Source organism: Typha angustifolia, chromosome 4, assembly GCF_048772165.1.
Source record: "Typha angustifolia cultivar Huaian chromosome 4, ASM4877216v1, whole genome shotgun sequence".
NCBI lineage: Eukaryota > Viridiplantae > Streptophyta > Magnoliopsida > Poales > Typhaceae > Typha > Typha angustifolia.
In genome coordinates, this window is record NC_133242.1 from 8,824,742 (window position 1) to 8,841,417 (window position 16,676).

The window sequence follows — 16,676 nt, forward strand, 5'->3', positions numbered from 1 at the left end:
ACAATGAATTATCATCTAATGTAGAATTACAACATTGAAATCTACTTAAATTCATCGATTTGTTCAATATAGTCAAGTAATAGTAGAGTGGGGTTGTAAGTTAATATTGAGTGTGAACTAAAATCATTACTCTAATAATAGACATCATCTAGTACTTGAACGATGCATGATAGTCATTTACCACTTAAACCAAGATCGGGATGTGGTCATGGTAGTTTTTAGCTCTTCAAAGGCTCGTATTGGCCTTCTCGGTCTACATGAAACCTCCCTTACAGAGTAGGGAGGTCAGCGGCATAGTTATCTCACCGTAATTAGCCACACATCGCCGCTTTGTATAGGGACAAAATGAAATTTAGCTATTAAGGTTCATAAATATTTTCTCTAAAAATTTATGAGGCTAGAGATAAAATCAAGACTCGTAATATCTTTTCTAGATACTTAGCAGGCTAGAGGTAAGACCAAGGTTTCTAAATATCTCCTCTAACTAAATAAGGCCACAAGTGAGACTTTCATTATCCCAACAGTCAACAAAAGTGGCTAACACACTTATCTATTGAATAATATACTAGCAAATAAGTATTAGTCTTGTCTATTTACTATAATGTCCCTTGAATCTAGTTTTGCCATGACGCTTAGGCCTTTGAACATCTATTGCACTTTGGTTTCGATAAATTTTTTAATAAGGCATCATATTCTCTCCTATCTAATGCGTAATCGTCTCGTCGCATGCTTGCAATTTTTCAATTGCGCCCTCGTCATTTTTTTTTCCGTTGGTGTTTTGCTCTCTTGGTAGCATGGTGTCCTTTGGGAGGTTCCTTCATAAGTCATTTTTTTTAGGAATAAATGGCCAGGAGTAATTTGTATAAATCAACCCTTTGCTGATCCATATTTGGCTAGTCTGCCCGTTGCGACAAGTTTGGAGAGTTTTTGACCTCTCACCATCACCTTGTGAGACTCCTTTGAAGGATGGGTGAGCCTTGCATGTAGCAGTGCCTCAAAGGTCCTTCACAACTCCTTGAATATTTTTTGACTTAATATCTTTGATCATTTTAATCAAATTTTTTGCTACTTACATTGTCTCATTTATTATTGATTCGGATCAAAAGAATTTGTAAGTCTTATTTTTATTACTTAGTAATATAAGATTAATCAGTTTTGGATGAGTCTAAGAATTTGCGTAGGTTAAAGATGATTTTTTTTCTTATGCTATATATCTCCCTATTTTGGTCAATCTTCTTATGATCACAATGTGCCATTTGCACAAAATTATTTTTCATAATAGCAAGATTGAGCTATTCGAAGCTGATTTCCTTCAATTTCTAACAGAATCCATGTAAACATAATATATATGATAAAAGGATTAATTCCAAAAGATCGTTCAATGACCACGAGAGTTTCTAATATTAATGAGCATCAGTAAAAGACACGACATTCCGTAACCCGAGAAACGTACGATAATGATAAAAAAGTTTACTCTAAATCCAAGGTAATTAAATTACCTATATCGATCGTTTACCAATGTCCTCCACTAGCTTTTGCAGAAAACCATAGGAAGACCCCCCTCTATCGACCGCCTTCTTGCAAGCCACTTGCATCTCCTTCGCCTTCTCTCTCGCCTTCTTCCCTTCCTCGGAGTTCACCTCCTCCATCAGACACCTCACCGCCCTCTCCAACTCCGCTGCTTCCACAAATCCTCCTCTCTTCCTATCCACCTTGAGCTCAACTGCGACGCCCATCTCCCTCACCAACTGGAACGTATTCAGGTGCCGCTCCGCGTACAACGGCCATGGTATCATGGGCACCCGGAACCACAAGCTCTCGAGGGACGAGTTCCACCCGGTGTGAGTCACGAACACCCCCACCGCCTTATGCGGCAGTATCTCAGTCTGTGGGGCCCAAGTCGGCCACACCAACCCCCTCTCCTTGGTCCTCTCCAAGAAACCTTCGGGCAGCGCCGTCTCAAGGTCGGCGTCCACCGGGGTCGGGAATTTACCTGGCTTAGGTGGAACCCGGAGGGCCCACAAGAATCGATGCCGGCTTCGCTCCAACCCGACGGCCATCTCTTTCACCTGCGCCGCGTCAAAGCAGCCCAAGCTCCCGAAGCAAAGAAACACCACCGATGAAGGTGGCTGCGCATCCAGCCACTCCGTGCAGTCGTGTTTGATGGCACCTTTAACTTTGATTACCGGCCCAATAGGATAGACGGGTGGAGCGGGGCGGTCTTCGACGCATAGGCTGTCGGTGATTGCTTTAAAAATCTGTGGCTCGAGCTCTTGAGCTGTGTTCACTAAAATGCCTTTGGCTTTGAGCAAGAGATTGGCCAGGTAGAGGAAACAAGCGTAGCTCCCGCTTTTCTTGTTGACTCGGCATAGACATCGGTGGTATCGGAGTAAAATAAAATTCCTGTAGGTCGTATTCGAACACAGAAGGGGTCGCGTTCGAACGCCCTTGCGAACGCCTGCATCAGGTTCTCAAATATAGAGGACGCGAAATGCGCGTTCGAACGCCTACAGCGCGTTCGAACGCCTATATCGCGTTCACACATATAGAGAATGCCTTTTATGCATTCGAATGCGATCAGCGGGATTTCACTAGGATTAGGGTTAATTATTATTATTAGGGCTCGTTGGCTAACTTCTATAAAGATGTGGATGGCAGCCAAATTCAGAATGCTATTTGATTATTAATTTCTTGCCTCCTATCTTCTCTCTATTTTCTCTACCCTAATCTTCCTCTTCCCTCTTCACCAACCTACTACCTCTACCATTAGCAAGATCTCTCTTAACTTCTAATCTCCCTCGTCTATCGAGTCCTCCATCTTCTTTGGGATCTCGACCACTTTTTCTCGTTTGTTTTACTCACTTAAACGATATCACCCATCCACCCTCATTTTCATTATCATTCATAATTCTAACATCCACTCCACCCGTCACCACCACCATCATTCGCATTATATCGTATTTTTGTCCCAGTTGTAGTTCAAATTTATGAAGGGCATAAATATGAAAAATATAGATAAGAATTACGAATCGAGTTAACTTTGTTTTGTAATTTTATGACTATGGGAGAATATTTGATGAATATTTTCTCTCGATTGCGCAGACTATTTCCTGTAGTAAATTTAGATCTTGAAGGAATCGTTTTGTAGACCTATCATTGGTATCAAAGCTTATCTTTTGGTACCGTAGACCCATCAAGCTACTAGAGGAGTCTAGAGTACACCCGCTGTTCCATGTTTCATTGCTGAAGGCGAAGATTAGGCCAGATCAAGTGGCGGGGTTGGTTCTACTAGAACCCGAGGAGGATTTGCATCAAGTGGAGCAGATACGGGTACTAGCATGATGACGGAGGTGACATGGCTCGAGGCTAGAGATGGAGATTTTGGTTGAATGGTTGGGCAAAGGCATCATGGGAGTTTGACTCGAAGATCGTTGATTGATTCCTCGACTTCACACTTTAAGGGCAAGGTGGGGGAAGCGTAATGGGTTGTTACAATTTAGCTAGTTATGACTTTTGTTTACTGTTATTTTAGAAATAACTTTTGTTTCAGAAGAATAAGATTTTTAGACGTGTTCGAATGCTAGGAAGTTGCGTTCAAATGCGACTGTCGAATACCTGCACACGTTCGCAAAAGTAGAGAATGTGTTTAGTACGTTCAAACACACAGTTCGAAAATCTGCACACATTCGCAATGATAGAGAACACATTAACCACGTTCGAATGCGATCGACAACTGCATGGTCCTAGGGTTATCTTTTAATTATTTTATTTGATATATGTGGAAGGCAACCTAATGGAGGATTATTGATGAAATATTTGAGTTTTCCTTCCTAACCCTCTCTCTTTCCTCTAATGGCATCCAATCTTGGATGTCGTGTCCTTCCTCCCTCAATCTAACCGTGCCCCCTTGCCTCTCAAGGATCGATCCATTCTTTCCCTCTTCGTCTAGTTTAATGCTCTACCCCACCATCACTGCCATCATCTTCCCCAAAACTTAACCATTATTTTCCTATTTCATTATTCACGTCCTCCATGCCACCACTTGACCAACGGTCAGTATTTTACCCATAAGTTTTGATCTACCTATTTTATTACTCACGTCCTCCACACCACCACCTGACCAACGATCAGTATTTTTCCTATAACTTTTGATCTACAAGTTTGATCAGCGTGATCTCATTTGCTTTGCATTCTGCACTTCAAGAGGAATAACTTGCTAAAGTTATAGATCTATTAGACAGCTAGATCTCCCACAGATTTCCTCAAAAGTTCCTCTCTAAGAAGAATTGGTGTAATCTTCAGGTTGTTGCTACATCATTATTCTAGATCTTATCAATTTACATTCCTAATTATCTATCATATCGCATACTATATTTTCACCATATAAAATCATCATAAGTTTTATTCTTACCTAGAAAACTGTAACAACCAAGCCCCAAAAAAATTGAAATTAATTATTTGGGCTCGACGCGACCAGCCATACTGTGGCTGGCCTTGTGCCTAAGCCGAGCCCAGCAGGGGAGAAAATTCTCACCTACCGTGGCAAGCCTTGGGGCCGCCACGCGTCACTGGGCAAAACTAGCTGGCGCAGTGGGCCCCGCTGCCGCCGTAGTGGGCCCTGCCGCTGCCGCCATCCTCCCCCCTCCACTACCTCTCTCTCTCAAACTCTCTTTCTCTCTCTTTTCCTTGTGCCACCGTTGGGCTGTAGCTGGCCCACTGCCATCGAGGTGAGCCTCTCTCTCTTCTTCGTCTCTCTCTCTCTCAGTCACCCACTCACTCACTCCTTCTTTCACTCTCAAGTTCGCCGAATCCAAGCCATCGGTGAGAGGCCAAACACTAGCTAGCTAGTAGGTAATACTTATATTTATTTATTTATTTATATTTTCTATTAGATTAATAGCTAGATTTGTAAATTATAATTATTACATTTATATATTAATATTCTTATGATATGCATTTTAAGAAATTCTAATAATTTATTATATATTATTATTTTGTAACAAATAAAATACTATGCTTATTTTTTTATTTATTTATTAATTTCTAAAGTAAAGATTACATAATCCCTAATTAATCAAGATAGAGTGAGAACCACAATTTAGTTACAATTAGATTTTTATCTATATTTATATATTTATTTATAATTATATATATATATATATATATTCATATATTCAGCTTTTTATTTTACTAAACAGCAAAATAAAATTAACATACATGACATGCAATAATAACAGTAAGGAACATATATACACATGCATGCTATAAATGTTATGATGTCATAATGTAAGTTATTTCGTTATCTACACTGCTCCTAAATTATAGAAGTTCAGTTACATGAACTGCTTTCCTAATACTAGTTGCCACTATGCTACGGGATCATCCTCATAGAGTACGAAGTCCACCTTAATAAGGAAAGTAATAAAAAGCATAAGCACAAATATCTCTCACTAATTAATTAAATAACTCTACTAACGTTCACTATAGGCTTGGATAGATCCATCTATGGATTCTCATATTCATTAATTAAGTTAAGCTAGCATAGCTGTACTAGCACCTAACATATTATTGAAAGTAATTTAAAATAATTTACCTAGAATTTTTGTTCCATAAATTATTATTGCTTAGATAAATCACATGGGCAACACTGAGTTTATTCACTTCATTAAATATGACAAACTGCTTAGCATAATTTCCATATAGTAAGTAATCTGTATTAATTCTCCAGTGTGAACAATTAATAAATCACCGACTCATTTGCTAAAATTAATTTAACCAAAGTTAAAATCAACCATGCTAAACGCTACCTATAACTAAATCTCTATTAAGAGTAATTATTAAAATTAACCAAACCACTCTTTATCGATAAATAATATTAAGGCTCAAGTTGACAAGAATAAGATGACTAACATAATTAAAATGATTATGATGCAACTAATCGTCAAGCTCAAGGCCAAGCACAAACCCACTAAAGTTGGGCCCAAAGCCCTAAGGAAACTAAGGGCTTGGCTGCTTGCAACCCCAAACTCGGGTTAGGCTACACCTAGTAGAGCCCGACTCGACACATAGGCTTGGCTGCATCGAGCTCGACCCGATAATCGAGCTGGCAGCCCAAGTCCGAGACACCCCCTTCCTTCCTCACCCCTATCAAAAAGAGGAAGAAAGTATGGATGCTAATGGCCACCACTATCGATAGTCGGGGCTAATAGATCGGTCGATGCCCCCTCAGTGGAGGAAGGCAGCCATGGTGCCTACCTTGCTGGTGGGGAAGATGGGGATCACCCACCAATTGCCAAGAACCCAATCGAGGGGTGGAAGAGCTACTAGTGAACCCGACTATTGGCAACCTAGTCGACCCCATTGACACACTCCCCTCGATAAGCAGAAGCTAGTTGAGGAGAAGCTCAATTGCTAGAGATGACCGGTGATGAGAATCCACTTTGCCTCGGCCATCGGCCAAGGCGAGGGGCCGCTTGATGGCTCTAGCCATGAGGGCACTGAAGGAAATCCTCGTGAAGAGGGGAAGTTCATCGGATCGACATGGCAAGGCATGAGATCACCGGCAAGCCATATCATGGAGAGACTGAGAAGAGGAGAAAACCAGAGAAAAAAATCCTAATTAAATAATGAATTGCAAATTAAACTAAATAATGAATTGCAAATTAAACTTACTTGGAAGACGAGGGAGCTCTGGCGTGGTGAGAAGAAGGAAGGGGGAAAAGGCTACTGGCGGGGAAAAGAAAGAAGAAAGATTAAAAAGAGAAAAAAAGGGAAAGAAAGAGAAGAAGAAAGAAGGGAGAGGTGAAAAGAGGAAAAATGGTGCATATGCCATGCACGTGCACACCCTTAAGGTAAGCGTAGGTGCCGAGCATGTGCGGGAATTTTTTTTTTTTTTTTTTTTTGCAGGTGTCGGGGGGTGGGGGGGGGGGGGGGGGGGGGGGAGGGGGGAGGGAGGGGGATGTTACATATATAGTCAAGCTTTTGGTTATTTAACTAATCATAATTATCTCATCGCTATTTCTGACTAATTTCTTACTTTATTAATTAAAAAGAGATTATATAAATATGTATAGAAAAAAAAGAAAATGATTAAGGGATAGAAGAAGAAGAAACATAAGAAGAATTAGAAGAAGAAAAGAAGGAGAAGGAGGAGGAGTTGGAGGAGGAGGTGGAGGAAGAGAAGAAGAAAGAAGAAGTAGAAGGAAACTAAGAAAATATATTAAAAACTTTTAAAAAATTCTTGTTCTTCCTCTTCTCCTATCCCTTAGTCGTTATCTTGTGTTTTTTCTATATGAATTTATTTAATCACTTTTTAGTTAATAAAGTAAGATATTAGTTGGAGATAGTGGTGAGATAATTATGATTAGTGAGATAACCAAAAGTATGACTCCGTATGATTATTATTTGTCATATATTTTATTTAATTGGTTTTATAATATTTGAAGGTCAGATGATTATCTTCTGAATACTTTTCCAAACTATGTTAAATTAGAATTTTGTAGTTTTAGTTAAAAAACTATGTGACCCATAACATTTTCTTCTTCTTCTTATTTTCTTTGTACAAAAGAGCCTTCAAATAAATTCATAATCTAAAGAAACTTTGAATAGTAAAATCTAGATCATAATATCATCGATTTAGTCTAATTTATTTTATTTTAGACATCAAATAAATATTTTCTGAATATTTTTTGTAGAATAAGAATTTTATAGTTTAGGTATGAAATTCATAGTTTAGTTAAAAATTTCGTAATTAAACTATGAAATTTTAGTTCTCCTAGTTCAGAAAACTATTCAAAAGATAATCATTTGACATCCAAAAATTCTAACACTAATTGGATAAATTCAGTAATATCATGATCTAAAACTTTTATATTTAGAGTTTTTTCAGATTCGATATTTATCTAGAGCGAAACAAAAAATTCATAGTTTAAGTATCAAATTTTGACTGTAATTCATAGTTTAAGTATAAAATTTTAATAGTAATTCATAGTTTAAGTTGAAATTCTAATAGTAATTAATAGTTTTTAAGTAGATACTATAATTTATTTGCAATATAGATTAAGTTCTCTTTTTAAAACATTAATCAAAGAGTTTTTATTTGTTTAAACTATCTCTAATTAGTCTTTTATTATATTAATTATAGAGTGATTAGTTAGAAAAAGAAAAATTAAGAGATTAAAAAAAAGTAGTAGCAAATAAGAAAAAGAAACAACAACAAAAAAAAAAAAAGAAGACAGAAAAGAAGAAAATAAAACCAGAAGAAGAAGAAGAAGAAGAAGAAGAAGAAGAAGAAGAAGAAGAAGAAGAAGAAGAAGAAGAAGAAGAAGAAAAGCAAAACAATTTTTGTAGTCTTTTAATAACTTTCATTGTTTTTTCTATACATTTTTTATACATCATGGAATTTATATATTACGCCATTATAATTTACATAGAAATAAATAATAGAGAGATTTGTATACAAAAAAAAAAGAAGAATTAAGAGATAGAAAAAGAAGCAACATTAGAATAAGAAGACATGTTTCAAAAATTTATGAATTATAGTTGGAATCAATGTTTAGTTAATGTTTCAAAAAGAGAACTTCATCTTGCAAATAAATTATGGTATCTATTTAAAAAACTTATGAATTACAGTTAGAATTTCATACTTAAATATAGAATTTTATACTTAAACTAGGAATTATTCATTTTGCCGTAGATAGATTCATAATTTAGAGAAACTATGGATACAAAAGTTATAGATCATGATGTCATAGATTTTATTCAATTAGTTTCATAATTTTTGAACGTCACATAATTTCTTTATAATATTCTTTTTTGAAATTGTATAGAACTAAAATTCTGTGTTTAAGTATAAAATTCTGATTGTAATTCATAGTTTCACCATAGATAGATTCCTTAATCTGAAGTAATTCTGAGTACAAAAGTTGTAGATCGTGTTGTCATTGATGTTATCCAATTGGTTTCATAATATCTAGGTGTTAAATGATTATTTTTTGAATATTTTTCTAAAACTACGCTAAATCGTAATTTTTTTTGTTTAAGTATGAAAACTATGTAGACTGTACCCTTTTCTTTTTCATATTCTTTTTCTTCTTCTTTTTATGCTTCTTCTTCTTCTTCTTTTCTTCTTCTTTCTTCTTCTTATGCTATCTTCTTCTTCTTCTTTTACTTAAAAAGCTGTGAATTATTCTCAAAATTTCATACTTAAACTATAAATTTCGTATTTAAACTATAAATTATTCGTGCTGCTATAAATAGATTTCAAATCTAAAGAAACTCTGAATACAAAAGTTCTAGATCATGATATCACAGATTTTATCCAATTGATTTCATAATTTTTGGACATTAGATGATTATCTTTTGAATATTTTTTTCAAAATTGTGCAAAACTAAAATTTTGTAGTTTAAGTGAGAAATTTATAATTAAACTATAGATATCATACTTAAATTACGAAATTCTAATTCTGTGTAGTTTTGGAAAAATAATCTCAAATATTTAACCATGCAGATTTGTGTTTTTGGTTATTTAACTAATCATAATTATATTACAACTATCTTTTATTAATCTCTTATTTTATTAATTAAAGAGCGATTATAAAAATTTGAATAAAAAAAAAGAATTAAGAGATAGAAAAAAGAGCAATAACAATACTAATGAAGAAGAGAAAGAAAAAGAATTAACAGCAACATATGAAGTAGAAGATGAAGAAATAAAAATAAAGTTGACTACAAAGCTATTTTTCTTTCTCTTATTATTTCCTGTCAACATTTAATGATGCACTAAATGACATAAATGACAAAGTTAGAAGAGAAATAAGAAAAAAATTCCAAATGCAAAAAAACCGAAAATGACTTTGCCTCACTAAATAGAAAACTAAGTGAGGTTTCGGTGCAAATTACTCTAAATAAAACAAATAAGAATATGCAACTAAAAGCAAAAATCTACTATTTAGGATTCGAGGGACTAAAATTTAAATAATAAGAGATAAAAGTCTTATCTGTAATAGTATAGAAAGATAGTATTACTAACATAGAAAGACTATTTTCCAGTGCAGTAGTTTAATTTCGAGAAGAATGTCGACAAAATCCAAAGATATGTGGGAGGCCTCCATGCATAAATGACTCTTCCAATCTATTAGTCACTTCACTTATTTAATCATGTGATGGGCTAGCTAGAGAGGGCCACATTGTTATAAGTGCAGAATAGACCCCTCTGCCATTTTGTCGGTGCCGCACATTACTTTGTCCCTCCATCGATTGAAAGGCATCGCATGCCTCCATGTGGTGCACAAAATTCTAAATTCTTCACTGTTTGGCAAAAGAAATCAAGATTGTTCACAGAATCATCAGCATCCGTAGGGAAGAAAACAAATACAGGGAAGAGCCATCCTGCAATCTTGTACTATTAAAGAAAAAGAACTCCACCTATATAGCAATTTTAAGGAGAGTGCCATCACTCCGAATCGTACACCGTTGCTAGGGTGTCAAAAAATTAGTGGGCTCCGCTCATTTAGAACCCGTGAGGTGTTGTAGGATATCTAAAAAAACTATATATATATATATATTTACTTGATACTATATATATTTGTGTGCATGTGATATCAGATGCTCTCTCTTAATTTTTATTTCTTAACCCTAGAAGAGTGGAGCTGCCCTTGTGCTCCTTGAGCATCTTCTCCTCCCTCCCTCTATCCCTTTATCAAATCTTGGCAGTTGAGCCTGGAGCGGTAACAAGGCTAGGGTTATAGTTTCGGAAAGGGCCTTTGTGAGGCCCAGAAGTGGGTGTGACCGGTGCGGCCGAGGATGGAGACTCATCATCTTCTGGCCATCTTGATATTGGTGGTGTGAGAGCCCTGCGAAGACTCCTCCTCTAGCTAAGGCCCTCTCCCTCCTCCGTCGCCTCATTGATGCCCAACCCTCAAATCCTCCCATCATGCTGTTGATGAGCTAAGATGAGCTAAGCTTTTCTAGCTCAAGCTTGAGTTGGGAAATTCCAGCAATTGAGCTGAGTTGAGTTGGGCCCAGCTTGCTCAAGCTCGAGTCATTTACCCCACCCTAACCATTGGTAATTGGTGGCGAAGATGAGTGTTCAATCATTCATTAGTGAAGTCAATGACAAACCCTCACAATCTAATGAACTCTCCGATTTTGATCCCGAACCAAAGAGATAGTTGTTTTTCAAGGGCCACTTATTAGAGAGGAAGGAGGTTAAGCTATTGATGAGTTCACTGAAATCAATCCAGGCACTATAGAGGAGCCTAATGATGTGCTCTGATACCAATTTGATGAGTTCTTATACCAAAGATCGGCTACGGAATAATTCCTTTAAGATATGAATTTATTACAGAAAGCAGTTTGTGCAACCGTAGAAAAATATTCGTCAAATATTCTCCGATATTTAAAAATTATGAAACTAAGTGAATTAGATCCATAACTTCCTGATATAAAACTTTCATATTTACGCCCTTCTTAGATTCGAACTGCAACTGGGATGAAAACATGAAATAACGTGGGTAATGGTGGTGGTGACGGGTGGAGTGGATGTTAGGGTTATAGATAGGTATGGAGATGAGGGTGGATTGTGGATGTGATTAAGGGAAGTAGACGAAGGGAACGAAGTGGTCGAGATCCCAAAGAAGAGGGGTGGCTCGATAGTCGAAAGAGATTAGAAGTTAGGAGAAACCTTGCAAAAGGTAGATGTGGAACGATAGTGAAGAGGGAGGAGGGAGAGAGTCTAGAGAGAAGATTAGGAGGTAAGAAATTAATAATCCAATAGCATAATGAAGTTGGCTACCATCCATATATTTATAGAAGCTAGCCAACAAGTCCTAAAGTAATATGAAAACCTAATCCTAGAGGATTCCCATCGATTGCGTTCGAACGCGCCCGATCGCGTTCAAACGCACTCAAAAAGCTCTATTTCTGTATGTGTGAACGTGATGTAGGCGTTCGAACTCGCCTGACCGTGTTCGAATGCATAATATGCGTTCTTTGTGTTTGTGAATCTAATGTAGGCATTCACATGGGCGTTCGAACGCGACCCCTCTTGCATTCGTATGTGACATATAGGAATTTTATTTTAATAAAAATAAACAACTAATGCAATAAGAAAAGATGTGATTAAGGGAAGTAGATGAAGGGAACAAAGTGGTCGAGATCCCAAAGAAGAGGGGTGACTCGACAGATGAGGGAGATTAGAAGTGAGGAGAAACCTTGCTAACGGTAGATGTGGAAGGATAGTGAAGAGGGAGGAAGGAGAAGTCTAGAGAGAAGATAGGAGGCAAGAAATCATGAATCTAATAGCATTATGAAGTTGGTTGCCATTCACATATTTATAGAGGCTAGCCAATAAGTCCTAAAATAATATGAAATCCTAATTCTAGAGGATTCCCGTCGATCGCGTTCGAACGCGCTTGATCGCGTTCGAATGCACTCAAAAAGCCCCTTCTCTAGATTTGTGAACGCGACACAGGCATTCACAAGGTGTTTGAACGCGGGCGTTCACAAACGCGGGCTTTCACAGGGCATTCACAATCTTTCACAAGGCATTCATAACGGCGTTCGAACGCGACTCCACCTACGTTTGAACGCGACCTACAAGAATTTTATTTTAATGAAAATAAACACCTCTGAAGCACTCCCAAGATGTGAAGTACGTGCCTAGAGGTCCGGGACAAGCACTCACACCTACTCAAATGGAGGAACGAAGAGTCAAAGGCCTATGCTTTCGTTGTGATGAGAAATTTGTACTAGGGCATCGTTGCGCTAAACTGATGGGATCGGTGATGCTAATCAACGGACTGGAGGAGGCTGAGGATGAGATTGCAAATGAAGATGAGGGTGTGGCTGGACAGCAAGGAGGAGTAGCTGAGGAGCGACCTGTGGAGGACATGATGGCCGAGATCTCCCTCCACGCCTATTCCGGGACAGCCGCACCAAGGACTTTGTGGGTGAATGGTGTAATCAAGACAACTATAGTGAGAATCTTGATCGACACCGGGTTTACCCACAACTTCATTGACAAGAGGCTTCTTAGGAAGATTGGGCTTGAGTCGGAACCTACGGAAGGGTTCGATGTGATGATTGGAGATGGTACCACATTGCGGGCATATTTTATTTGTAGAGGTGTGGAGTTGAAGGTGCAAGACCAAATTTTCACATTGGATCTTTATCCATTGGCCTTACGAGGTGCCGACATAGTTTTGGAGACTCAATGACTTCAAAGTTTGGGGCTCGTAACATTTGACTTTACAAACCTCATATTGACATTTTGGATAAATGACCGAAGAGTGCTGTTGGATGGAAGTCAACCACTGTTTGAACTTCCAAGCATAGGGGATGTAAGGGAGCTCGCTTTTTTCTCGGCACCCACCTTTCCTTTCTTCTCAGATCTGCGGAGAACCAGCACAGAGGATAGTAATCTGGTCCGGCTCATGGAGGAGCTGAGAGAGAACCCATCAAGCCACCCCGAGCAAGAGGAGCGTGATGGGTTGATACTTGAGCTCGGGCAAATCAAGGTACCCGTGGACGAAGAGCTACGAAGAATATTGATAGCACACTTCCATGATACTTCTATAGCAGGCCATGAAAGGGTCTTATGTATCTACAAGCAGCTGGCCTAAAACTGTACATGGACAGCGATGAAGTCGGACGTGAAGAAGTATGTGTGTGAATGCCAAATCTGCTAACAAGTCAAATCGGAGACACTCAAGCTCAGCGGGCTATTGCAACCACTACCTATACTGGAGCATATTTGGGAGGACATCTCCATGGACTTCATCGAAGGGCTGCCGGAGGTTCGAGGACAATCAGTGGTGTTCGTTGTGGTGGATAGGTTGAGTAAATATGCTCATTTCATAGTATTGACGCACCCGTTTTTAGCGAAAAGGGTTGCTAAATTTTTTGTTGAGAAGTGTCGCGCTTGCATGGGATGCCTAGGACGATCGTGTCAGATCAGGATCACATCTTCATCAGCATGTTTTGGTTCGAGTTCTTCAAATTGCGAAAGACTCGAGTCAACCTTAGTTCAGCTTATCACCTTGAGATGGATGGCCAAACTGAGGTGGTGAATCGTGGACTAAAGCAATTGTACGCCCCCGCCCAGCATAGGCACGTGCATGCCCACGCGCGTGCCACGCAATAGGTCGGGTGGAGCTCATCACGCATAGATAGTAGATAATATGTGATAATTGATAAAAGTATATAATTCTCGACAATGAGTATACAAATCTCCATGTCATACTATCATCATAACTTTCTCTCAAATATGACACATGATGCATGCCGACCATAACCATGCTATGATATCAAATGCAACCATATATGATGTATATTGTGATACAATCTCCCCTTAGGCTAAGGTTCGATCTCTTCCAATTTCCTGATCTGGATTAAATCTGGCATGGAACTTTGAAATGAGATCTTGAAATATGCCGCTATCGGATCGACGTGAATTTTTGATATGTTGTAGCCCCAGAAAAGATCTTTCCAAAGAATCTAGTTTCAGACGAATCCGATGTGTGGATCTCGAGATATAATCCGATTAATGGACGATAGTTAGGGTGGTCTGTTTTGGATCCGTGGATGGAGGCACGTGATCCTAGGCGATGGTGGTTGAAGGTGGACCAGTGTTAATAGGGTGGCACTGGTGAAAAGTGGTGGAGGAAGGGTTATGATTGATGGAAAGGTTAGGGCAAGTGTTGGATAGATTGGAAGAAGGGGGAGGAGAAGGCTATCCCTAAGGGATTAGGGTGATTGGCCGGTCGAGGGAGGTTAGAAGCGGCGTCGCTGGGGATTGAGAGAATGGGAGCGAAGAAGATGAAGGAGGCAAGGCAAAACTCAATTCTCAATTCAATAATGATTTTGGTTGCCATCCACATCTTTTTAGAGGCTAACCACAACTCAAAATTAACCCTAACAATACAATTTTCGTCGACTGCGTTCAAACGCACCCTACTGCGTTCGAACACACCAAGTTCGCTCTTTTATGGATTTGTGAACTCGATGCAGGCATTCTAACGCGCGATCAAACGTGCCTGATTCCTACTTCTCTGGATTTGTGAACGCGATGTAGGCGTTCACAATGCGTTCGAACGGGGCGTTCGAACGCACAGTGCACTCTCTTCACCTACGTTCACAACCCCGTTCACAAACGCGTTTGAACTAACTCCACCCGTGTTCGAACGCGACTTACAGAATACTTATTTTAATGGAAATTAAACACTAAAACATGAAACAAAAATACTCCTAAAGTGAATCCAAGCTTAAGACGACATCAGTGAAGTCCGAATCGTATCATATTGTACCACTCGATAATCAGGTAATCAAATGATAATGAAATCATATACATTTCTCAACATCTCAGTTATCAATGTCAGCTCTATTTGTCATCATCATACTAGACCACCAGGCATAGTCAACACCCGGTACTCGATCTCCATATCATGCCCAAAGGCTCAGAGCATAGTCTGTCATCCGCAAGGAGTATCTCAAATATAACCATACCCTGCCATTCGTTAAGGGTATCAACATCCATCCATATCAGGCACCCTTCTAGCTGATAGAAATCTTATGAGGATAATTTGCCACATATGCCTTGGCGAACGGCATGTGTCCAAATGTCTACTATGCACACAAACTAACGATCTCAGATGTAATGCCAACAGGATTGCAACTATGTCGAGCGATCAATCATCCACCAAGCGTATCCTAACCCTTATGCCCACTCGGGTATCCTCACGCTTTCTATCAACTATCCTATCAATCACATTTCATGCTTTCGTTCTAAATGACAGATCATATGCATATATCTAGTACAATAATAAGTCAATACATAATAGGAATTTAGGTGGAATAGGAATCAAGAGAAAAATAATACAATGTAGTCTCCAATCATATAGTCTACACATGCATACCCATGCTAATCTATCAGAACATGCATACTCATGCTACAGATCAACTAGATATAAAATTATAATAGTATAGTTATCTCTAATCATCTCTATATATCATCATCATACTCGTATCCAAGATCAGCCTAATTACATGCATGATAAAATATGCTCGACTATAATCATCTCTAGATAAAGTCATATAATCATGCTAGAGGCCAAAACATGCATGTACATAATATATACTATAACCTAATTTGAGAAAAGCGTCTAGGGGATATGACTACTCATAGTCTGATCAGAAAACACGAACCACGCATCTCTCACGTCCGTCAATGAAACATCAACTTATCGTTAGGGTTCACGGGGTCTCACATAAGGGGGTTTGGGGTCTGAAAATATTTAAGTACCATGAAGTTAATCGTTTATTTAATTAGAATTAATTCAAGTAAAATATAAATGTTTATTAGATTTAGAATCACTTCTCTTTTATTTTTGATTATATAACTAAATTATATTATAGATACGATTCAAATACTATAAATATATTATTATCATAAAATGCTAGTTATAACATAAAGAGAAAGGTTTGTTTCTTTTTATTTATAATATTCTAAATATATAATTATAAAGTAAAAGCTAAATAATTATAAATGAGATTCAGCCAGGTACATACGGCCAGATGCACTCAAATCTCGAGTCACGTCCCGACCTACAGCGACCATTTCGCTTGGACCGGAAGAGGCATCTATGAATTGATAAAGACTGCCATAATATAAGAAAAGA

The 16,676-nt window shown here is 38.2% G+C and overlaps 1 protein-coding gene across 1 annotated transcript; it reads right to left on the minus strand.

Annotated features, from left to right (window-relative positions):
- Nucleotides 1-1,389: 1,389 nt before the first annotated feature.
- Nucleotides 1,390-16,615, minus strand: LOC140759191 (malvidin galactosylase UGT88C3-like). Its single transcript, XM_073095682.1, has 2 exons — nt 16,567-16,615; nt 1,390-2,302 (listed from the first exon to the last, which is right to left on the minus strand). The coding sequence occupies exons 1-2, from the start codon at nt 16,613-16,615 to the stop codon at nt 1,500-1,502; spliced, it is 852 nt and encodes a 283-aa protein (XP_072951783.1). The 3' UTR covers nt 1,390-1,499.
- Between the last annotated feature and the right edge of the window lie 61 nt (nt 16,616-16,676).